A 24,294-nucleotide genomic window follows, 5' to 3' on the forward strand; every position below is an offset into this window, starting at 1 on the left:
GGTACATTGATGGGAGACGCCCACCCTTCAACATAGTGCTGTCTAAACTATGAGTTAGGTTGGTATGACTGTGTCACTCCTGAGCAATGTAATTATACGACATAAGTTTGTAATGTAGACCAGGGCTAGTACCACTTATCAAAACACACCCTTTTTCCTCAGTGAAAACAAGGCTCCAAGGGGAAGGAGAGTTACAAGAGAAACTGTTGGTTAGCTGAAGGTTTGAATATCAGTTGCTTTCTAAAGTTCTGCAAATTGTGAGCTGTTTAGTGTCTGCCCCTGCTCAAAGGTAGAAACAGGAAACGTGCATATTGTAAAAAAATGTAGCCAAGGAAATAAGTACATAGGCCATGACCACTCATTCTACTCCCAGCAAAAAAATGTCTCTCTTGGAGCCTGAATCTTGCCTGACTGCATGGAAGTCATACTATTATGATAATTTGTCTATTTTAGTAGTTTTAGATGTAATACTTCAATACTTATACATAGTTTGTAAAAATAAGCTTAAGTAATATGAGATCACAGCACAAAGCACTCTATTAAATCTTTGAGAAGTAAGGAAAGCACATTTTTGTGCATATACAAAGTTTGCAGGATACTGAAATGTAGTTTAGCATGTTTCTATAATCAAGTTTTTTGAAATATTTTCATTTTTGACAGTTCCTTGCACTTATATAAAGGCATAGGTAATAAGCTTTTTGGGTGGTACATAATGTATTTACAAGAAGTTTCATCTCAGTCTAAAGCGGATAAGGGTATTTTTCTTTTGACAACCATAATATTTCTTAATTATTTTAGTTCAGAAGAGCTCATCTTCTCAGATTTATTATAAGCAGGATTTTAAAAATTATTTTCCCATGAAAACTTGTAGTACTTGATTCATTTCCACATATTTTGGAGAAGATGGAAAGGAGGTGGTAAATAAGCAGCACAGAAGTTGTAATTCAGTGGTTACTCTAATATAATTCATTACCAACAGTTTTTTTTGGTAAAAGCTTTTTAATTTCACTTAAGTTTGGTAGTAGACGGATTTCTGTCATCATCTACCTCTAGTTCATCTACCACTTCCTGTAATTCATACTCCAGGTCACTATCTTGAGAAGGTGCAATGTCACCATCCAAAGAATCTTCACTATATTTGTCCAGCAGATATTTCTGTGGTGTGATATCATTCTCAAAGGGATTCCTTATTTTCTTCTTTTTCATTTTCTTTTGCTTTTGTATCTCAGCCAGCTGTATCTGCTGCTGTTCTGCCCACCCAATGCCTTCTGTGTCCTTCACCTTTTTCATTTTTTTGTACTCCATTATTTGCTTATTGAGCACTTCATGATCGATCCCAAAAAGATTAGCTGGGATGGACGAAGCTGCCATGTCAGAAGATGATGCAGAAGACTTTGATTCACTGCGAAAAAAAAAGTATGTTTTAAGAGGCACATGGTAAACTGTACTATAAAACTTTAAGGCACAATGACCTTTACTAAGCTTCTTTATCAAGAGATCATCGTGTGAAATCAGAGGGAAACAGAGAAGCCTTTTTAAACTCTCAGATTCCAAGCCCAAAAGGGACCATTGTGATTATCTTGTCCAGCAGTTCTCAAACATCAGTACACCACGACCCCCTTCTGATAACAAAAATTACTACACTACCCCAGGAGGGGGGACTGAAGCCTGAGCCCACGCAAGCCCTGCCGCACCGGGCAGTGGAGGCCAAAGCCCAAGGGCTTCAGCTCCGGGTGGGGGGCCTGTAACCTGAGCCCCGCTGCCCAGGGCTCAAGCCCTCTGGCTTTAGCTTCAGCCCCAAGCAGTTGGGCTCAGGCTTTGGCTTCAGCCCTGGGTCCCAGCAAGTCTAACACCAGTCTTGGCAAACCCATTAAAATGGGGTCGCAACCCACTTTGGGGTCCCAAACCATAGTTTGAGAACCCTGATCTAGTCTGACCTGTATAATACAGGCCACAGGACTTCCCCCAAATAATTCCTAGAGCAGATCTTTTAGAAAAACATCCAAACTTGATCTGAAAATTGTCAGTTATAGATAGGGCTTTACCAAATTCATGGCCATGAAAAATACATCATGGACTGTGAAAGCTGGTCTTTTGTGCACTTTTAGATTTCACAGGCGAGATCAGTGTTTCTCAAATGGGGTCCTGACCCAAAAGGGAATTGCAGGGAGGTTACAAGGTTATTTTAGGGGGGATCACAATATTGCCACCCTTATTCTGTGCTGACTTCAGAGTTGAGCAGCCAGACAGCGGCAGCTATTGGCTGAGCGACATCTCTGAAGGCAGCAACCCACCAGCAGCAGCACAGAAGTAAGGGTGGCCATACCATACCATGCCATCCTTACTTCTGTGCTGCTGTTGGTCGTGGCTCTGCCTTCAGAGCTGGGTTCCTGGCCAGCAGCCACTCTGAAGGCAGTGCCGCTGCCAGCAGCATCGCAGAAGTATGGGTAGAAGTACCACAACCCCCCTTACGACCCCCTCCACCCCATTTTGGGTCAGAACCCCTACAATTACAACACCATGAAATTGCAGATATAAATAGCTGAAATCATGAAATTGATGATTTTAAAATTCCTATGACCATGAAATTGACCAAAATGGACTGTGAATTTGATAAGGCCCTAGTTATAGAGAATCCACCATGACCCTTGGTTAATTGTTCAATGGTTAATTGCTCTCACCATTAAAAATTTACACCTTATTTCCAGTCTGAAAATACGGTTTCAATAGCACTCAGCCTGGTATCACCATCATTCTAAACAGTTTGTTCAGTTCAGTTCCTCAAGGGATTAGAATTTATTTATATTTTTTACCATCTTCAGAGAAAAATTCAAGACTCAGGGCTTGTCTACATGAGGAAATATACTGGTACAACTATACTGCTTATTCCAGAATAAGACTGTCCACAGGGGAGTTATACTGGTATAACTAGAGCAATATAATTGTATCAGTAAACTTGGTAGATGAGCCCTCTGACTTAGCATTACCGCTATATAAAACAAATCCTACTGTGAAGGGGAAAGAGTGATGCAGATATCACTTACTTTAGAACTTTTTAGGGCTTCAAGTATTATGGAAATTAGCATGTTATAAATACTTACAATTTTGGGATCTAAAGTGACATGTCCTTCAATATACTGTAAAATTTAGTACAGAAGTCTCCCTAGTCCAGGGGTCGGCAACCTATGGCACGCGTGCCAAAGACGGCACGTGAGCTGATTTTTAATGGCACGCTGCTGCCTGCCGGGGTCCCACTCAGCCCGCTGCTGAACCCCGGCAGCGGGCTGAGCCGGACCCCGGCAGGCAGCAGCGTGGCATTAAAAATCCTGCCTGACCCAGCCTGCTCTTCTCCGCTACCTGCCTTCTGCTCTCTCTGGCAGGGGCAGAAGCAAGTTTGGTCCTGCCCGCTGCTGTAGGGCAGGCTCCGCCAGCAGCCAAGCATCCCCCTCCCCCGCCTCTTCCCCCAACGTGCTGCGTCGAGCCCCGCCTCCTCTCTCTCCCTGCCACCGATGGCCCTTGCGAGAGAGGGGAGAAGAGCAGCCCCAGCGCCCTCGCTCCTCAGACCAGTAAGGAGGCGGAGAAGAGGCTGGGGAAAGGAGGGTAGGAGCGGGGTGTATCCCTCCAGCCCTCTGCTGTGAGCCGCTCAGGGGGCTGGGAGCACCCCCCTGATCCCAGCCCACCCCCCCAGCCCTCTGCCCTGATCCCTGCACCCCCCTTGCATCCCAGCATCCCCCCCACAACCCCATCCCTGATTCCTGCACCCCCTCACACACTCCCAGCCCTCTGCCCTGACTCCTGCACCCTCCACACATATCCAGCCCCCCCACACTCCTCCCCTGACTCCTGCACTCCCCACACATACCCAGCCCCCCCATATCCCCTGCCCTGACTCCTGCACTCCCCACACTCCCTACCCTGACTCTTGCACCTCCCACATCCCCACCCCGAGCACCAGGTTGGCAGTGGGCTGAGCGGGGCCGGCGGCTGGGACCCCGCTGCCGGCCTAGGTGAACAGAACCCCAGGCTGGCAATGGGCTGAGCGGGCCGGCGGCTTAAGATCAGCATTTTAATTTAATTTTAAATGAAGCTTCTTAAACATTTTGAAAACCTTGTTTACTTTACGTACAACAGTAGTTTAGTTATATTATATATAGACTTATAGAGAGACCCCTTCTAAAAAACGTTAAAATGTATTACTGGCATGTGAAACCTAAAATTAAAGTGAATAAATGAAGACTCAGCACACCACTTCTGAAAGGTTGCCGACCCCTGCCCTAGTCTAAGACATAGGTCATGAGCCAATGGGCTAAGACTGCACTTCCATAGAAACTATCATCCAGGAAACTCGAAGCATAGGCGCAGACTCCGTGGGTGCTGCGGGGCTGGAGCACCCACGGGGAAAAATTAGCGGGTGCTCTGCACCCACTAGCAGCCAAGCTTCCCCCGCCTCCACCCCCTCCTAGCCTCCTCCTCCCCCGAGCGCGTTGTGTCCCCACTCCTCCCCCTCCCAGCACTTCTGGACAGCCACCTAAGAGCTGTTTGGCGGCATTTAGGACTTTCCAGGAGGGAGGGGAAGGAGTGGGAATGTGGCACGCTTGGGAGAGGAGGCAGTAAAGAGGCGGGACAAGGGTGGGGACTTGGGGAAAGAAGGTGGAATTGGAACAGGGCCAGGGTCAAGCACCCATAGGGCAGAGGGCAAGTCAGCACCTATTGCTCGAACCTACAGCCTGTAAATTACTGAAACAAAAACATTTGACTTATGGTTACTGACTTTCTGCACATAGATATTGCCTTCAGAAGCACCATGCTCTGCAGAAGAGCATATTGTAGATTGGGATAACAGAAAATGCAGAGATCACCAACTGAGCAGAAAGTTGCTGGTTTTTAAATCCACGCAGTTAACCCCAAAATAGTGAGCTGCATGTTGCTCTTCATGGTCCTACATGTGACTCTGTCCCATATACTACTCCAATCATTTTCCACTGCCATACTAAGGTCCATACATCTAAATTAAATACATTTTCCCTTGCAGTACTTGTGACCTATGCACTGGAGCACCGTGCTAGCACACAAGAACCAGAAGGCAAAAGAGACTATGAAATAAATGTCCACATGGAGTGAAATGCACAAGGAATCCAAAACATAAAGAGCAAGATGTAAATGTAGGTTTTTAAATTGTTTTCGGTGTTAACAATCTAAGGGGTAAGAGAGGTAAGGATGGCTCTTTACAGAATATCTGTGGTATTTTGGTATCACGTGGCGGCTCCAATCAGTAGGTGGGGCTCATTGTGCTAGACACTGTAAATACACAGTAAAACACGGTCCCCTACATTTTGTTTGTCTTATGGGTGGGTTTTTGTTATAACTGACTACTCAATATCCCTTTACCTTTATATATGGTAGTCAGTCACTCTTTTGAAAGGCAAGATGTCTACATAAGGACTTCTTTAAACTGCGCTAACTTTTCCTTTGTCTTTTTTCATAACTCCATTATACTAAATTCTTAAGATGCTAACAATTAGATACCACAATAGGGGCTAGAGATAAATACAAAATAGACACACAGCATAATTATTTTCTGTATCTTTAAATAAATATTCTTTCAATTTTTAATCGGATATCCATAAATGAAAATACTTGTTGCAAAATTTCATTTAATAAACAACAAAAAACAAAAAACCTACCTAAAGTCGTTTTCAGCCAAAGTGTCTTTTTCTCCCTCAGGTCCAAAATCAGCAATTGCCAATAACCTATCAATCTGTAAACAATTGAAAAAATAGAAAACATATATCCACTATTAAATCTATTCTGTTTACATTCATAAAGGAAACAAGTCAGAATGAGACAGTGAACAGGTCTGTTTCTTTTACATATGAGTAACATAGCTGCTTCCCTCTGGGTTTCTGGAAAGTATCCATTTCAAAATAGTCTGTATTTTCAATAAAAGTCATCCACTTAATTTACAAGGCCTCTCAATAAATACTATGGAATGTACTGTAGGTAATAATCTGCCACTAGACTTGGAATGGAGTAGATGTTCTAACAGAGATAGTGAAGACCTAACTTATCAGTCTATGGAATTGCCAGGAAGTACATACCTTATTGGGATCTTTACACCAAATTGAATTAATTAATTAGTGGACTACTGTGACTTTCAAGGGTTTGGCATACATTTGATGTGGACTGGAGAGAGAATTTAGTTGTTGGTTAATTAAGAATTCCTCCTTTTAGGTTAGATTTCACTTTATTCTTGTAAATTTTTTCCTTTACCAATGTACATATACTTCAAATTTTCTGTCCCAATCTTGTATGTAAGAGATTTAATTTAAAAAGAAAAAAATACCACCACCACCACCCCACAACTACTTAAAAGAGATCAGTCTGTCCAGGACCGTAAATCTCTAGTGTGTTATAGTTGTGAAAGTTTTACCAAATGTAAGGTTTTGTAATAATCCTTTTCTGTGATTTTTTTTCCTCATCAGTCTTTTATTCCTTTTGTTTTTCCCTTGTATTAGGAGGTGAAAGTAACAGTCTCTCTCCCCTCTTATAAGATTTAAAGTTTCCTCTACTGGGGGTTGGTGTCTGGTTTTTAGTTTATTTGAAGTACAGATTGCATATAAAAATTGACTTGAAAGTTGGGTCCTGTAGTAGAGATTTAAAGCTTCTTCTGGGTGTTCTGATAATCACTGTTAGGTTTCTGAGAAATCCTTGTGTTACTTCTGGAAAGATGAAGGAATTATATCTGCAGGCTGGGACAGAGGACTAAACAACCCTAAATTGGGCATTAATGTGCCTAAACTTTGCCTGTTGGTGGTGGGGTAGAAAGGCACTTTCACTGTGGTGGCGTATGCTAACAAAAAACATTTTCTGGATTTATCACTACCTTTGGGTATGTCTGCACTGCAGCTGGCTTTGTCCTTCCAGTTCAGGTAGACAGACTCAAGTGAGAATGCTAAAAACAGCAGTGTGGAAGTTGTGCCATGGGTGGTGGGTCAGGCTAGCCACCTGAGTCCACCAAGCCTACCCAGCCCATTGGGTCTGAGCTCAGGTGGCTAGTCCGAGCTGCTGCCTATGCAGCCATGTTCACATTTATTTTTAGCGTGCTAACTCAAGTTAAGCTAGTGCAAGTCTGTCTACCTGGGCTGGGAGGCAAAATTGCAGTTGCAATGTAGATCGCCTCACTGACCAAAGGAAATTCAGCTGTTCACTTCGTATTTCTAGTGCATTGGTGAGAAATGAAACACTCGCTGCCTCTTCCAAGGTTGCTAGTTGTGCAGTGGATGCTCTTGTGACTCTGATACTCATAATTATGTAACCGGATAGTAACAGCTCTTTGTCTAACAGTCTGCTAATTTAGGTCACGGGACCTCATGAATTAGCTCAATTTTTAATGTTGTTATCCTCTAGTTCAATTCGTTCTTCAAAGGACTCCAGAGTATCACTGTGCTCTCTAATTCGTGGGAATCTCACAATCCTAATATTACCTCCTCATGCTCAATAATAATGAATTCCTAGAAGACATTACTATTCTAAAAGTACTTCCACTAGTATGCAAGCCTGCTACCATTAGCTAGATATTATCCTCCATATACAATATCCCTGTTTCTCTCCATTAGATTCCAGCGCCTTTTACAAAAAAATAACAGTTGAACCAGCTGCAATGCAGTTAGCCAGCTGGTCACCATCATCACTGCTCTGCTTCCTTTTTGGCATAAGGTTATAAAGACCGTAGTTTCCTGTCTTTCATTTGAGGTTATTTAATGTATCTCTCTCCTGGATTAACCTATCTATCTTCCGGAAGCATCTTTAGACAGTGTTCTTCTCTTCAGAAGTTTTTATAGATGAAGTCAACAAAACTAATTAAAAAGATAGCTCTACTTTCCACTGTCCCCAAAGTATCAAAATAATTGGGGACCCTTATCAAAACATTGAAAAGCTTGTTGTCAGAGACGAGGAATTGGTTTTCAATTTAAATTGTTTTCCAGATCTAGTGAGCAACTATGTGTCTACTTAAACATTACACCTATTAAGCCTTCCATGTTCTTCTTACATGTCTGTTCCAAAACATACTGCAACATGTGTTATTTACACGCTGAGTCAGCGATTGTATCTTACCTCTTTTATAGCTGCAGCTTCTTTGTCTTTAACAAACACGATTGGAGGAACAGTTCTCAGGACCTGATTGGTAATCAAAAGATGTCTGGAAAAAATAAAATGTCCCCAGCTATGAGTAATCATACAGCATCTTTAAGACAGATGCAATATTTGTTAAATAAAAATGCAACAAACACATTGTGAAGCATGGGTACTGTTTGCAAAGTTTATAGGGTATCAGTTCAGATGACAAATTCTAGTATTTCAAAGGACTATACTATAGATTAATGCTCTGTAGCATTCTGCTACTAGGAATTTCTCAAGTCCAAGTTAGGTCTAGTTTGTTGGATAAGGATGTAAACTATAGGAGATCTACTGAAGCAAAGACTACAGTGATGTTATGAATAACTCAGTGAAGTGTGTGTGTGTACACGAAGATGTGACATAGTAGGGCAGCTGCAGTATTTTCTAGGGCTCCTACATACACAGGATTTTCTCTATATACAAAAAAGTTACGCAGTCTAAATTACTTTTTTTAAACTTGAGAAAATTAATCCCTTTCTTTACAGCTAAAAGGTTTACAGGAATATACAGAAATAATACATTGACTTACAGAAAACGCTCAGTGAATGAGAAAAGGACAGGCAGGCAGTTGCAGCTCCCTGATTTTCTGTCTTGCACAATTCCAGCTCTGGCTGCACTGTAGTTTATAGCAGCCCCAAGCTACTACCTTTTACAAGCTAACAATTAGCAAAGTGAAATGGCACTCCAGCCACACCCTACTCAGCAGACCTGGGTGGTAGAGCTGCATATGCTAGCTATACATGGGTTGAAAGCACCCCACGAGGGGAATTTTCAGCTGCCAGATATGGCTAGTATGCGGCCCATCTGTGTGCCTCATCAAGGGAGATAATCTGGCCCAAAATATCTAGAAGTGCAGATGTCCAACATCCTGATCCAAAGTATTTTAATGAAAGTCACATTCATGATTTGTAAAAATACCTTAGAAATTTCCCTTCAGAAATTCTTAATAGACAAAGTGACTATTTATGAAGCAGAGTGATTGTTTACAAAACTTTACAGCACACAACAGTACCTTATACGTGGGGCACTTTTCTGTAAAATACTTTCAATACGATCATCCTCCTCTGCACTTTCAGCAGGGTTCCAGTACACACGACATGCTGAAAAGTCTGGTGACAGGGATACCTGTAAAATGCAAAGATTTTTATTAGGGCTGTCGATTAACTGCAGTTAACTTATGTGATTAACTAAAAAAAAAAATCGTGATTAAAAAATTAATCGTGATTAATCGCAGGTTTAATTGCACTGTCAAACAATAGAATACCAATTGAAATTTATTAAATATCTTGGATGTTTTTCTACATTTTCAAATATATTGTAGTCTGTGTTGTAATTGAAATCAGTGTATATTATTTTTTATTACAAATATTTGCATTGTAAAAATAAAAGAAATAGTATTTTTCAATTGACCTCATACAAGTACTGTAGTGCAATCTTTGTTGTAAAAGTGCAACTTACAAATGTAGATTTTGTTGTTGTTGCATAACTGCCCTCAAAAACAAAACAATGTAAAACTTCAGAGCCTACAAGTCCACTCAGTCCTACTTCATGTTCAGCCAATCACTAAGACAAACAAGTTTGTTTACATTTACTGGAGATAATGCTGCCTGCTTCTTATTTACAATGTCACCAGAAAGCAAGAACAGGCATTTGCATGGCACTTTTGTAGCCGGCATTGCACGGTATTTACATGCTAGATATGCTAGACATTCATATGCCCCTTCATGCTTCAGCCACCATTCCACAGGACATGCTTTCATGCTGATGACACTCATTAAAAAAATAATGCATTAATTAAATTCATGACTGAACTCCTTGGGGGAGAATTGTATTTCCCCTGCTCTGTTTTATCTGCATTCTGCCATATATTTCATGTTATAGCCATCTCGGATGATGACCCAGCACATGTTGTTTATTTTAAGAACACTTTCACTGCAGATTTGACAAAACGCAAAGGAGGTACCAATGTGAGATTTCTAAAGATAGCTATAGCACTCAACCCAAGGTCTAAGAATCTGAAGTGCCTTCCAAAATCTGAGAGGGACGAGGTGTGGAGCATGCTTTCAGAAGTCTTAAAAGAGCAACACTCCGGCGCGTAAACTACAAAACCCGAACCACCAAAAAAGAACATCAGCCTTCTGCTGGTGGCCTCTGACTCAGATAATGAAAATGAACATGCGTTGGTCCGCACTGCTTTGGATTGTTATTGAGCAGAACTCGTCATCAGCCTGGACACATGTCCCCTGGAATGGTGGTTGAAGCATAAAGGGACATATGAATCTTTAGCGCATCTGGCCTGTAAATATCTTGCAACGCTGGCTACAGCAGTGCCATGAGAACTCTTGTTCTCTCTTTCAGGTGACATTGTAAAAAAGAAGTGGGCAGCATTATCTCCTGCAAATACAAACAAGTTTGTTTACCTGAGCAATTGGCTGAACAAGAAGTAGGACTGAGTGGACTTGCAGGCTCTAAAATTTTACATTGTTTTATTTTTTAATGCAGTTTTTTGTACATAAGTGCAACTTCCATGATAAAGAGATTGCACTACAGTACTTGTATTAGGTGAACTGAAAAATACTATTTCTTCTTTTTTTACAGTGCAAATACTTGTAATCAAAAATAAATATAAAGTGAGCATTGTACAGTTTGTATTCTGTGTTGTAATTGAAATCAATATATTTGAAAATATAGAAAACATCCAAAAATATTTAAATAGATGATATTCTCTTATTGTTTAACCGTGCGGTTAATCTGTTTAATCGCTTGACAGCCCTAATTTTTATAAATGCATGTAGTAAAGCATTAAGACTTGAGGAAAAAGCAATTATTCAATGATCCAAAACTGAGAGCAAGGGTAGAGGAAGACGGTGACCCCAAAGATCTAGGAACAAAATCATTCAATAAATGTACGAGCAAATTCTATTTCTTTTATTTATTTTACAGTGCAAATATTTGTAATAAAAATATAAAGTGAGCACCGTACACCGTATTCTGTGTTGTATTGAAATCAATATTTGAAAATATGAAAAACATCCAAATTTTTTAAAATGGTATTTTATTATTATTTAACAGGGATTAATCACTTGATTAATTGCAATTTTTTAAATCGCTCAACAGCTCTAATTGTTGCATTTCCAAACATCCTGACTACAACACATTTGTAGTTATATCTTAATATTCAATAACACAAGTTTGTAATGGCCTAATAAAAAAAACTTGCAAAATAAAATTATTATATCAATATTGAAGTCTCTCCCCTACAGTTCCTATCTGTGTGAGAGCCCAGTCGGCAATAAGAGCACAATGGTCTCTTCCTTCATTACACAAGAGCAGGGGGAGCATCCTCCAGGAAAGAGAAGGCCCATCCAAACTGGCCAGAAGGAACCACAATACATTTCATCAAGTCCACAGCGGATGGTATCTCTGCAATGTGCACACATCTTCAGCTGACTCGGGAAACAAAACATGAGTTCAAGAGTCAAACTCCAATTCTTCATCTGGCACTAGGAAGCACTATTGTGGCCAACTTAAGTGTAGTTCTCTTTAAAAAAATAAATAAATAAAGACTGCACACACAAACCTTAAGCTTCTAGGATATTATGACATGTTACTGGGCAAGCACTATAAAGAATGTATTTGTGGGCTGGGGGTGAGTGTTTTTAGTCTCTGCATAAATCTCTTAAGGAAAGGGAGAGTATGATGGGTTCCCCCCTGGGGTGCCACCTGGAACTGGGGTACCACTGAGCCCTCTGACCCACCAGCATGGGCTCCCTGTCACACTGTATTGCTGTGACAAGCTGCAAAGCCCTCCAGCCTGTACTTTCACCAGCCTTCATACAGGTAGAGACAAACCCAGCTGCAGTTACATGCAGGCTCTCTGTCCAGCCCCTGCAATGAACCAACAATAGAAAGGCTACAGCTAAGGCAGCTCCCCAGGCCCGCACCCCCCTCTGGAGTATAAATCCAAAGTTATATTGTCTTGCGCTGCACAGGGAACTGTATAGAGTAAGCTCTTAAAGTTTGCCCCCTCCCTCAATATGCAACAGCCTTTGCCCTTTGAGCTAAGATTCCCATACTTACTCCAACTCACTGGTTTAGAAAAAGCAAAATCACATTTATTAACTACAAAAGATAGATTTTATGTGATTATAAGGGATAGCAAAGAGATCAGTGCAGATTAGCAAATAAACAAAAAACGCAAACTAAGCCTAATATACTAGATTAGATTGGATATGAATTAGCTGATTCTCACCCTAAGAGATGATACAAGCAGGCTGCAGATTCTTAAGGGGCAAGCTGCACTTGCTTTACAGCTTGGGATCCCCAGGTGTTTCATTCACAGGGTAGAAATCCCTTTAGCCTGGATCCAGCACTTCTCCCTGTTCAGTCTTTGTGCCTCAGGTGTTTCCAGGAGTCTTTTTATGTGGGGAGTGAAGAACACCAGATGATGTCTCTCCCTGCCTTATATAGCTTTTGCATATGGTAGAAACCCTTTGTTTCAAAGCTTGGTTCCCAGACCAGTCTGTGGAAAAATACTGACATCCCAAGATGGAGTCCAGCATCATGTGGCCTGATCACGTGTCCTTGTAGAGTCATAGCAGCCATTACTCACAGGCCTTTGGAGTTTCTCAGGAAGGCTCATCACCAGTGAGAGATCAGCTTCTCCTACGGCCTATAGATTTTTCCTAATAGCCCATTGCCCTGAATAGGCCCTTCCCCACTCACTATCTAGACTGAAAGCATCTTGTCTAGTTGGCGTTACCCAGGTGTAACTACATTTGAAATAGTTATAGTGAATATTCATAACTTCAGATACAAAAATTATCTATGCATACAAACAGGATAATCATATTCAGAAAATCATAACTTTTCCAGTGACACTTCACATGACACATCTTGCATAAAATACATCATAATTATGTCAATCATATCATAATAATACCACAATAAAGACTATGGGGTGCAGTGTCAGAGAGATCAACTGCCTATAGTGAATTATGGACTAGTACTGATAGGATCCATCCTGTTTTCCTAACTAGAAATCTGATGGCCATAGTACAGAACCACGAGAGCTGCAATGAAGCGTGGTGATAAACACAGAACCCTCAAATATGAATCAAGGGCAAATGTTAAGATTTTTCAGAGATCACTCTTTTACACACACACCCCGCCCCATCCCTGAGGAAGACAGAATCAGCATGAGACTTGCTGTAATGTGCTAATATCAGTAATTACTTATAGTTATATCAGGAGAAGAAGCATGTTATGAGAGCCTCTCTCTCAAATTTTGTATTGTGTTAAAAACTAACTGCAAAACCCCCCAGAGATTCAGAAAACCATTTAGGAACACAGAAATTCCCACACTAGAGCAGACCTAAGGCCCATCTAGTCTAGTATCTTGTCTCCGACACTGGCCAGTATGAGATGCTTCAGAGAAAGGTGTATAAAAAAAATCGCAGAATACACAGATGTGGGATAGTCCCCACTAGGTCTCATCCTGATCTCTAATACTTAGAGGTTGGTTTAAGCCCTGACACATGAGGTTCAATCCCCTTCCAAATTAGTTTTGATCATTAATTATGACAACTATATTGTTGTTCTCCGTATACAGGTCCAACCCCTTTTTTAATCTTGCTTAGCATCAAAGTAATGTTATTAGCTTGGCCTTTTTGAACTAGGGCCGTGTCTACATTACAGAATTCTATGTCAGTCAGGGGTGTGAAGAGGTGTGATCCCTGATTGACACATCTGTGACAACAAAAGCCTCTAGTATACATGCAGTTATACCAACAAAACTCTGCTTTTGCTGGTGTGACATGGCCAGAAAGGGTTAAGCAACTCGCAGGATAAATGACCCAGATTTAACCCTTAGAAACATGTTAGAAAAGTAGATAAATGGTCATTAGAAAACCTATATTGTTAGAGAATTAGAGGAGATACTAATTGTATATGTTTACTTATATCTTGTTAGATGTTAGCCATGTAAACAGACAATTCCTGTCTATTACTATAGCTACTGATTTAGAGATCAAAAGGGAATATTAACAGTTAGATGGATCTTGGGTGAAATAATGTCATTGTCTATGTCTCTTTGAAGTTTGTCAAAAATTGTATATGAACTGCTCAATGGATAATTACCTTATGTTAATCCATGTAGCTAATTACCGGTGATGCTTAGGAAATAGAAGGTTACTTCAAATGCCTATTGTTCACCCAGGACTGTATGGTCAAAAGGCTGCCAGAAAACTGTATAAAAACCCTTGGGACCTGATCCTTTCATCTCAGATCTGCTTGATGCTTTATGCAGGGGAAGCTTAAGTCGTAAGACTGAGATCTCCAGTCCCACTTGGATCACCCTGGATAAGAACATTGGACTGAATCTATGGACTAATTCTAAGTACTCTTTGCAACTCCAAAGCTCGCCATCTCTACTATGAAACTGATCTCAGAACTGTACTCATGTCTGTATGTATACCGATCTTTTAACCAATTCTCTCTCTTTTTTTAAAAATACATTTTAGTTTAGTTAAGAATTAGCTGTAAGCGTGTATTTGGGTAAGATCTGAAATATTCATTAACTTGGGAGGTAATGTGTCTGATCCTTTGGGATTGGTAGAATTTTCTTATATGATTAAGATTTTAAGTAATCCTCATCATATTCGACTTGGGTGTCTGTGTGGAAGCCCAAGGCTGGGTTGCTATAAGGGAACTGTGTTTTGGCTTCTGTGCAACCAATAAGGTATTGTAGAAGCTGTTTTGTGCTGGCTTGGTAAATCTAAGTATTGGAATATCCACCAGCTTTGGGGATTGTCTGCCCCATTCTTTGCAGTTTGCCCTAATTGAGTAACTTCAGTGTGGGCCCCCCTGGAACCCCAGTCACAGCCGGTATAAACTGTGTCCTACTGGGACAGGCATCATACATGGGCATAGCTACACTGGCAAGTATTCCTAATATAGACATGACCTAAGGCTCTGATCGTGCATTGTGATCTTTGCAGGCAAACTGCTGTGCCCCCACTGAGCCCCATGGAAGACCGTGAGGTGCTGCATGGTACAGCAGTCCACCTGCATAGATCAGAATAGAAGGCTGGCGCCTAAAAGCTGTTTTTGAATATCGCATTATCTTGTTCCACAACTTAGTCAAAGTGACTTCACATGAACTATGGCTTTTGTACTTGCCTTGGTGAGTTCCAGCTTGAGGTCACAAACCTCTTGACTTACTTCACAGGTGCACATCAAGTCTGTCACAGCTTTATACAAGAGGATATTTAGGACCTTTTTGCGTATGCTGTCTTCTTTCCTAGTTTTCTGCTGAGTAGCCTTTAGTATAGTGGCCAACTTGGATGGCTTGTACATCTTTAAAAACAAAAACATTAATTAAGAAATAGTCTAGACAAATGTACAACAGTTTTTTGTAATTCTACTACTTTTCAATTTTATCAGCAAAGAAGTGTGATCTTAAAGTATTATATTCAAGATTTATTTTCTCATTTATTTTGTAGCATCTTTAATTTAGCCGTCTATAAAGCTCAGTAAATCTGTGTTCTAAAATGGAGTGGACATAATCAGGAAAATTATTTTTAACAAAAACTAATTTTTTTTAGTTTGTTTTTCAAATTGTACTTTGGATAAAACCTAAAGGGTCAGATTTTGCAATATGGCATGCCTTAGGAAAACTTTAAGCATGGAACATGCTGTTTATGAACTTTAAATGTAAACAGAACTAGATTATGAAAAATCAAAAGTAGAGTATTTTGAACAGGGGGGTGGGGGAGGGACAGGGACAAAGACATCACTTCCCGCAGCTCCCATTGGCTGGGTATGGTGAACCGTGGCCACAGGGAGCTGAGGGGCTTCATGCCTGCTGACGCTCCAAGTAAACAAACGTCCCAACCTGCCAGTGGCTTACCCTGACGGGCCAGAAGCCAAAGTTTTCCAACCCCTGAAATATAGGGTCGGCTTATGAAAGGGTCATACTGTTTTTGCTATTTTTACCTATCCATTTTAGGGGGTCGGCTTATAAACAAATGGGCTAATGAACGAGTATATACGGTAATTACAATCTGAAGGCTGCTACAGAATGAGTATCACAGGTCACTTTCTTGTGGATATCAAGAGCCCAGATGGCAAACTCGTCCTTGTTTGTAAGGGAGACAGGGTAGGTGAGGTAATATCTTTTATTGGACCAACTTCTGTTGGTGGAAGCTTTTGAGCTACACAGTGCTTCCTTACCCAGACCTGAAGAAGAGTGGAGTGTTTGAACTACGTTTATAAGCCTATGCGCTGAAGACCAGGGCCACAAATCCAGCAAACTCTTCACATGCTTAACTTATTCAATTTGAAAAGTCCCCACTGATTTAAATAAGACAACTCATACACATTTGCAAGATTGCAGCCCAGGACTGAATATGTCTGGAGATAAGGCAGGAAAGTCTAGTGAGGATAGCTCCACCTTACAGGCAGAACAGGAGGTTATGTTGAGATATTGATAGTTTTATATATATGGTTTTGTAATTTCATAGGTATAGATATATCCCCTTTAGGCCCCTTTTAGGCCCCAAACCAAATCAAGCCAACAGAAAGGAATATAGAAGCTTGAGCACCAAGGACAAGCTAATTAAAACTATCCTCCCTGTATCTGTATGTAAAAAGTTACAAGGACAACTTGCTAATTGTACTAGCACATCCATGGACAAAGAGTCTGTTCGAGGAGGTGATAAGAGTTGTAAAAACAACTGTGCTCTGGAATTGGTCTTGCAGAAATCCCTTACCCCCTTTGTTTATTATCCTGCTTGTTTTCTACTATTGTATCAAAGAAGTTAAATAGATTGATGGAAGTCTGTCATATCTGGAGAAGAGAATTGTAAAATAAGGATGTCAGGAAGAGGAGGTAGTAAAACATAAGTGCAAGATGTGACTTAAAGATACAGAATGAATGTGAATGAATGCATGTGATGCAAATAAATAATTAGCAAATCAAAGGTGCCAGCCTAAGAATTATAACTGTGATATCCCATGGCCGAAGAATGCATAGCACAGAGATAACCGGATGACCCCACAGGGCAAGCCAGAATCCACCCAAGCGCCCCCCCAGATGGAGGGCTGAAGACTCAAAGAACAAGATAACACTCAGCCGTCAGGGATGTGCCATCTGCTGATTGATTATCACTTCAAACAAACATCAGCACGATGAAGCGATTCCCATAGACTTGTATAAGGACAAAATCCTATAAGAACAGAACCAAGTACTCAGGGACTTTAAGTCTCGTTCTGCAACCACCCTCCAGGAGCATCAGATGCACATCTGACAAGGACTTGGCTCCACCCTCGTGTGCAGGCTACCTGGCCAGTACTCTGCCATGAGCAACCTCTAGGCTGGTAACTATAACAACTCTGCAGAACTTGTATGAATGAGTGTGTGAATGAATAAGGAATGGTAATGAAATAATATTGAATTGCATATCCTGATTTCTCGCTCTTTCTCTGTATTTATAATAAACGCGGCATTTTGCCTTATCCCTCTTAGAAGATCCTGTTGGTATTATTTTATTAGTATAACAGTTACATACAACAAAACTTTTAGTGACTACCAGGCTAAAAAGTGAAATTTTTCAGTGAGCCTCATGCAAGAAAATCCAAGCAACTTGGTGAAAATGCTTGCAGATACTGTGGTTAGCATTATAAAAAACAAAACAAACAGGACGATAAACACCAAAAACTTGAAACTAACAAAAAGTGTGCTAAACTTAAACCAAACCAACTTTTACTGCAGCATCCTTTCCTCTATTCTTATATTATGCCTAATTTAGGTCCCAGTTTCTGCTGTCAGAGCTGCAATTCAATGGCATTATTTGTGTGTGTAAAATTACTCATGTGCATAAGTGTTTGCAGGATCGGAACCTAAGACTAAACTCCTTAGGACAGAAATTTGTCTTCCTAGGTCTGTAGAGGATCAGGCACATTTACGGTGTTAAAACAATACTGCTCTATGTATTCTATAGATAACTAGATTGCTAGTCTTCATTTTAAAAATTCTGATATTTCTTGGTAGTAAATAAATGCACTGAAAATTTGCACTTACCAGATGAGACCCCACTGTAGGACTGTCATACCAAAACTTCTTTCTTTTCAAAAGAGAAAAGAAAAAAAATTACTTTTTAAAAACTATAAAGAAATATTAGGCATACGTGTGTATGAAAGTGCCATTCTACTCTGAAAAATCACCTTCATAAGTAAAATGGCATTAAAGGAATCTTAGTTTCTCAATGACATTGCATCAAGTGTGCTCAGTGTACAAATTGTTTTACTTTAGAAAGCCCTGGTCTACTCTATGGGGTTAGGTTGAATTTAGCCACGTTAGGTCGATTTTATAATGAATGTGTCTACACAAGCAACCCCATTCCATCGACCTAAAGGGCTCTTAAAATCGATTTCTGTACTTCTTTCCAGCAAGGGGAATAGCGCTAAAATCAACCTTGCTGGGTTGAATTTGGGGTAGTGCAGACGCAATTCAACGTTATTGGCCTCCAGGAGCTATCCCAGAGTGCTCCAATGTGACTGTTCTGGACAGCACTTTCAATTCCGATGCACTAGCCAGGTACACAGGAAAAGCCCCAGGAACTTTTGAATTTCATTTCCTGTTCGGTCAGCGTGGCGAGCTCAGCAGCACAGGTGACCATGCAGTCCCCCAAGAATCGCAAATGAACTCCGGCATGGAGCAAACGGGAGACACTGGATCTGATTGCTGTATGGGGAGAAGAATCTGTGCAGGCAGAACTCCGATCAAAAAGAAGAAATGCTAATATATATGCCAAAATCACACAGGGCATGATGGACAGAGGCTACAACAGGGACACACAGCAGTGCTGCATGAAAGTTAAGGAGCTCAAGGCAAGCCTACCAAAAGACAAAGGAGGCAAACGGTCGCTCCAGGTCAGAGCCCCATAATGCCGCTTCTATGATCAGCTGCATGGCATTCTGGGGGGGACGGGACCCTACCACTACCCCGCCATTGTCCGTGGACACCTGCAAGGGGAGAGTTTCATGCAACAGGGAGGAGGATTTTGTGGAGGAGGAGGAGAATGCGCAGCAGGCAAGCGGTGAATCCGTTCTCCCCAGCAGCCAGGAACTTTTCATCACCCTGGAGCCAATATCCTCCCAAGGCAGGATCCCCAACCCTGAAGGTGGAGAAGGCCCCTCTGGTGCACATTTGTAACTACAGTACAGGGTTTAAAAGCATAGTGTTTAATGTTTGATTTGCCCATAAGACTTGGGATGCATTCGTGGCCAGTACAGCTACTGGAAAAGTCTGTTAACGGGTCTGGGGATGGAGGGGGAATCCTCCAGGGATATCTCCATAAAGCTCTCCTGGAGGTACTCTGAAAGCCTTTGCAGAAGGTTTCTGGGGAGGGCTGCCTTATTTCGTCCTCCACGGTAGGACACTTCCCCACGCCAAGCCAGTAGCAAGTAGTCTGGAATCATTACAGCACAAAGCATGGCAGTGAATGGTCCTGGATTTTGGTTGCATTCAAGCAACATGCCGTTTATATCTTTCTGTATTAGCCTCAGGAGAATGATATCATTCATGGTCACCTGGTTGAAATAGGGGAATTTTTGTAAGAGAACAGTAAAAGGTCATGCTGGGCTGTTTGCGCTTGGCTAAAAAGGATCATCCCGGAGAATAGCCATGCGTCAGGGGGAGGGGTGAAGGGATCGTCCCAGAGAATAGCCACATGGTGGGGTGGGGAGGAGGTGGGTGCTGCACATCCACCCGAAAACCGCAGCCCCTCCATTTAAATGGCAAACCCAACCGGCATTGCTTGCTATGGGAAAGGAGGGCGCTGCACTTTGAAACCATTCCCACATGTTATGAAGGCGTTAGAAGCCAATCCCATGTACCCTTTGGCTTACCATGGCTGCCTGAAAACCGAATTCTGTTGCCCAGCCGCGTGTGATGTATCACCATACCGAAAGGCGCTCAATATAAAAGGCAAAATATGACCTTGTACCTAAAGCCCACGTGCTGTCTGCTGTGAATTGCCTGATTCACTGTGAAAGAGTCTCCCTTTTGTTCTCAGAAATGTATCATCTTAAATTTTTCTCTCCCTTTTTATCACCCTGCAGGTGCAAATGTTTCTATGCTCCCCGTATCATCTCCATCCCTGAGGTTATTGAAGATTAGAAGGTGAAAAAACTGCACTCGCGATGACATATTTTCCGAGCTCATGCAGTCCTCCCGCACTGATAGGGCACAGCTGAATGCATGGAGGCATTCAGTGGCAGAGTCCAGGAAAGCATTAAGTAAGCGCGATGAGAAGAGGCGGGATGCGATGCTGAGGCTAATGGGGGAGCAAATGGACATGCTCAGGCGTCTGGTGGAGCTGCAGGAAAGCCAACAAGAGCACAGACCGTCGCTGCATCCACTGTATAACCGCCTGCCCTCCTCCCCAAGTTCCAGATCCTCCTCACCCAGATGCCCAAAAACATGCGGGGGGGGGGGCGGAGGAGGCCCCGGGCACTCAGCCACTCCACTCCCGAGGATGGCTAAGCAACAGAAGGCTATCATTCGAACAGTTTTGATTTGTAGTGTCGCTACAATAAGCAATGTGGCCTTGTCCTTCCCACCTCCCCCACCCGGGCTACCTTGTCAGTTATCTCACTTTTTTTTGTAATTAATAAAGAAAGAATGCATGGTTTCAAAACAATAGTGACTTTATTTCCTTTGCCAGCTGTGATCGAAGGGGGGAGGGTGGTTGGCTTACAGGGAATTAAAATCAACAAAGGGGGCAGGTTTGCATCATGGAGAAACACACACAACTCTCACACGGTAGCCTGGCCAGTCATGAAACTGGTTTTCAAAGCCTCTCTGATGTGCAGCGCGCCCCGCTGTTCTCTTCTAATCGCCCTGGTATCTAGCTGCTCAAAATCGGCCACCAGGCGATTTGCCTCAACCTCCCACCCCGCCATAAATGTCTCCCCCTTACTCTCTCAGATATTATGGAGCACACAGCAAGCAGCAATAACAATGGGAATATTGGTTGTGCTGAGGTCTAACTTAGTCAGCAAACAGCGCCAGCAAGCTTTTAAACGTCCAAAGGCACATTCTACCACCATTCTGCACTTGCTCAGCCTATATTGAACTGCTCCTTACTACTGTCCAGGCTGCTTGTGTCTGGCTTCATGAGCCATGGGAGCAAAGGGTAGGCTGGGTCTCCAAGGATAACTATTGGCATTTCAACATCCCCCACAGTAATTTTCTTGTCTGGGAAGTAAGTCCCTTCTTTCAGCTGTTCAAACAGCCCAGAGTTCCTTAAGATGCGTGCTTCATGCACTTTTCCCGGCCATCCCACGTTGATGTCGGTGAAACGTCCCTTGTGATCCACCAGTGCTTGCAGCACCATTGAGAAGTACCCTTTGCGGTTTACATACTGGTTGGCAAGGTGGTCCAGTGCCAAGACAGGGATACGCGTTCCGTCTATCGCCCCACCACAGTTAGGGAACCCCTTTGCAGCAAAGCCATCCACTATGACCTGCACATTTCCCAGAGTCACTACCCTTGATAGCAGAACGTCAGTGATTGCATTGGCTACTTGAACCACAGCAGTCCCCACAGTAGATTTGCCCACTGTACATTGATTCCCGACTGACCAGTAGCAGTCAGGCGTTGCAAGCTTCCACAGGGCTATTGCCATTCGCTTCTCAACTGTCAGGGCAGCTCTCATCTTGATATTCCCGCGCTTCAGGGCAGGGGAAAGCAACTCACAGAGTTCCAGGAAAGTGGCCTTACGCACGCGAAAGTTTCGCAGCCACTGGGAATCATCCCATACCTGCAACACTATGCGGTCCCACCAGTCTGTGCTTGTTTGCCGGGCCCAGAATAGGTGTTCTGCTGTATCAATCAGCCCCACTGCCGCTATGATGTCCAATTGCCACATCCCGTGCTTTCAGGAACGTCTGTGTCCATGTCCTCATCAAAATCCTCCTCATGCTGGCATCTCTTAGCCCGGTTCTGCATATACTCCAGGATAATGTAAGAGGGTGTTTACAATGCTCACAACAGCAGCGGTGACGGTGAGCTGAGCGGGCTCCATGCTTGCTGTGGTATGGCGTCTGCACGGGTAGCCCAGGAAAAAAGGCACAAAATGATTGTCTGCTGTTGCTTTCACAGAGGGAGGGGCGAATGACGACATGTACCCAAAACCACCCACAACAATGTTTTTGCCCCATCAGGCACTGGGAGCTTAACCCAGAATTCCAATGGGCAGCGGAGACTGCGGGAAAGCTGCCCACAGTGCACTGCTCCACAGGGTGACCAGACAGCAAGTATGAAAAATCGGGACGGGGGTGGGGGGTAACAGGAGCCTATATAAGAAAAAGACCCAAAAATCAGGACTGTCTCAATAAAATCGGGACATCTGGTCACCCTACCGCTCTGTGAGTCGATGCTTGCCACGGTAGTGAGGACGCACTCCGCCGACTTAATGCGCTTAGTGGGGACATACACAGTCGACTGTATAAAATCAATTTCTAAAGATCGACTTCTATAAAATCAACCTAATTTCGTAGTGTAGACGTACCCTTAGTGAGGCAAGCAAATAGCAACAACATATGTAGAGACCGGGGGGGGGGGGAGGAAGGAGAGGGGAACGGAAGGAACCTAAGGTATCTTTACAAATAAATTTAATCTGGGACCACAACTATTAAAATGTCTTATTATGGCTCCTGCAGGATCATTAGATTTAAGGTGGTTTGACTTACCTCCATGTGCATTTCCATGCACTTGGTTTGGGGATAATTACAAAACATCCCTATAATGTATTTTGCCCTAAATTACCAATCACCTCAATCTTTACTCCCCTTTAGTATCGTTTTTAGAGAATACTTATAGTTTGGGAGTTTAGCAGTATACATACTATAGATTAAGTGACTTTTACTGCAAATACCTAGGGCTAGGAGGAAGTCAGCACTTCATTCTCTATTGAAGTTTTGAAAGACACAACATACAGGAACCAGCCAGCCCCCTGGGGCAGTGTGCTCAAGCCAGGACAATCTGCACGAGGAAGATTTTCTTTTAAGTCTCATTGCAAAACGGCTCGTGTAAACAACATAAAGCGGTTTCTTCCGCAGCAGAGGGGAGATAATTCATAAAACGGCTTCATATTAACCAAGAAGCGTCTCTCCACACAGCTGGAAGGGGGCGCCAGTGTAGACACCAGCGCTCAGCCATAGGCTCGGAGGCTGCTGGTGCTGCAAACCGTGGCAGCAGTTTTCGGGGCAAGGCAGGCGCCCCCCAGCCGCGGGGAGGTTGCTGCCCGGGGAGGCCCGTGCTCCGCGGCCCTGGGGGAAGGGAGCTCCCGGGGGGTGGCCAGCCGGGGCCGGGCACTTACTTGGTTTTCGAGGCGAATTTCTTGAGCAGGTTCTTGGAGCCGCAGAGGGCGGCGGACCCGTGCAGGGCCCGGCCCCGGGAGCCGCCCGGCAGCAGAGCGCCCGCGCCGGCCTCCACCCCGCCGCCGCTCGCAGCGCTCCACCGCTGGGCCCCGCCGGGTGCGATCGCTCGGAGCTGGCGCCATCGCGGCCCCCGGCCGGCCCGCGAGCCCCACATGCTGCAGCGAGCCGCGCGCCGCTCCGGGCCCGGGGGAGGGAGCAGCAGCCGGGCCTCCCTGCGCTGCGCCGCACCGCGCCCCTAGCGGGCCTGGGCGGCACCGCACCGGCCCTGCCCCTGAGACGCTAGAGCCGGGGAGCTGCGCGCTCCCCCGCGTTAGCCGCTGTGGGAAAGCCGCCGGGGGAGGCGCTTACCGCTTAGGCCACCTACTGCCGCTGCTAGAGATTCAGCTGCACTCGCCCAGGGCCCTTAGTGCGGGATGTGCCTCTCCTCGCAGGAGTCGTCACCCCGAGGCGGGTCCCGAGTTCCCCCAGCGGGCCTGGCCTCTGCCCCAGCTACCCTCCACCCCTCAGAAAGGGGCCCAGGGACTGGCGGGCTCAGCCCATGCTCCACTTTGGCCCAGTCAGTAGAGTTCAAAACAAAAGATGACCCTGGAGAGAGCTGGACTGCTGAGCAATCTGTTCACTGGTCACACTGCACTGAATTCCACCCCAGAGCTGGATGCATTTCTGTAG

General features: G+C 43.5%; 1 protein-coding gene across 1 annotated transcript; it reads right to left on the reverse strand.

Annotated features, from left to right (window-relative positions):
* Positions 1-486: 486 nt before the first annotated feature.
* RBFA (ribosome binding factor A) lies at positions 487-23,821 on the reverse strand. Its single transcript, XM_034762460.1, has 7 exons — positions 23,565-23,821; positions 18,260-18,302; positions 15,358-15,534; positions 9,191-9,303; positions 8,116-8,200; positions 5,685-5,758; positions 487-1,402 (listed from the first exon to the last, which is right to left on the reverse strand). The coding sequence occupies exons 1-7, from the start codon at positions 23,777-23,779 to the stop codon at positions 1,006-1,008; spliced, it is 1,104 nt and encodes a 367-aa protein (XP_034618351.1). The 5' UTR covers positions 23,780-23,821; the 3' UTR covers positions 487-1,005.
* Positions 23,822-24,294: the final 473 nt, after the last annotated feature.

The sequence above is a fragment of the Trachemys scripta genome, chromosome 2, assembly GCF_013100865.1.
Source record: "Trachemys scripta elegans isolate TJP31775 chromosome 2, CAS_Tse_1.0, whole genome shotgun sequence".
NCBI classification, from domain to species: Eukaryota; Metazoa; Chordata; order Testudines; family Emydidae; genus Trachemys; species Trachemys scripta.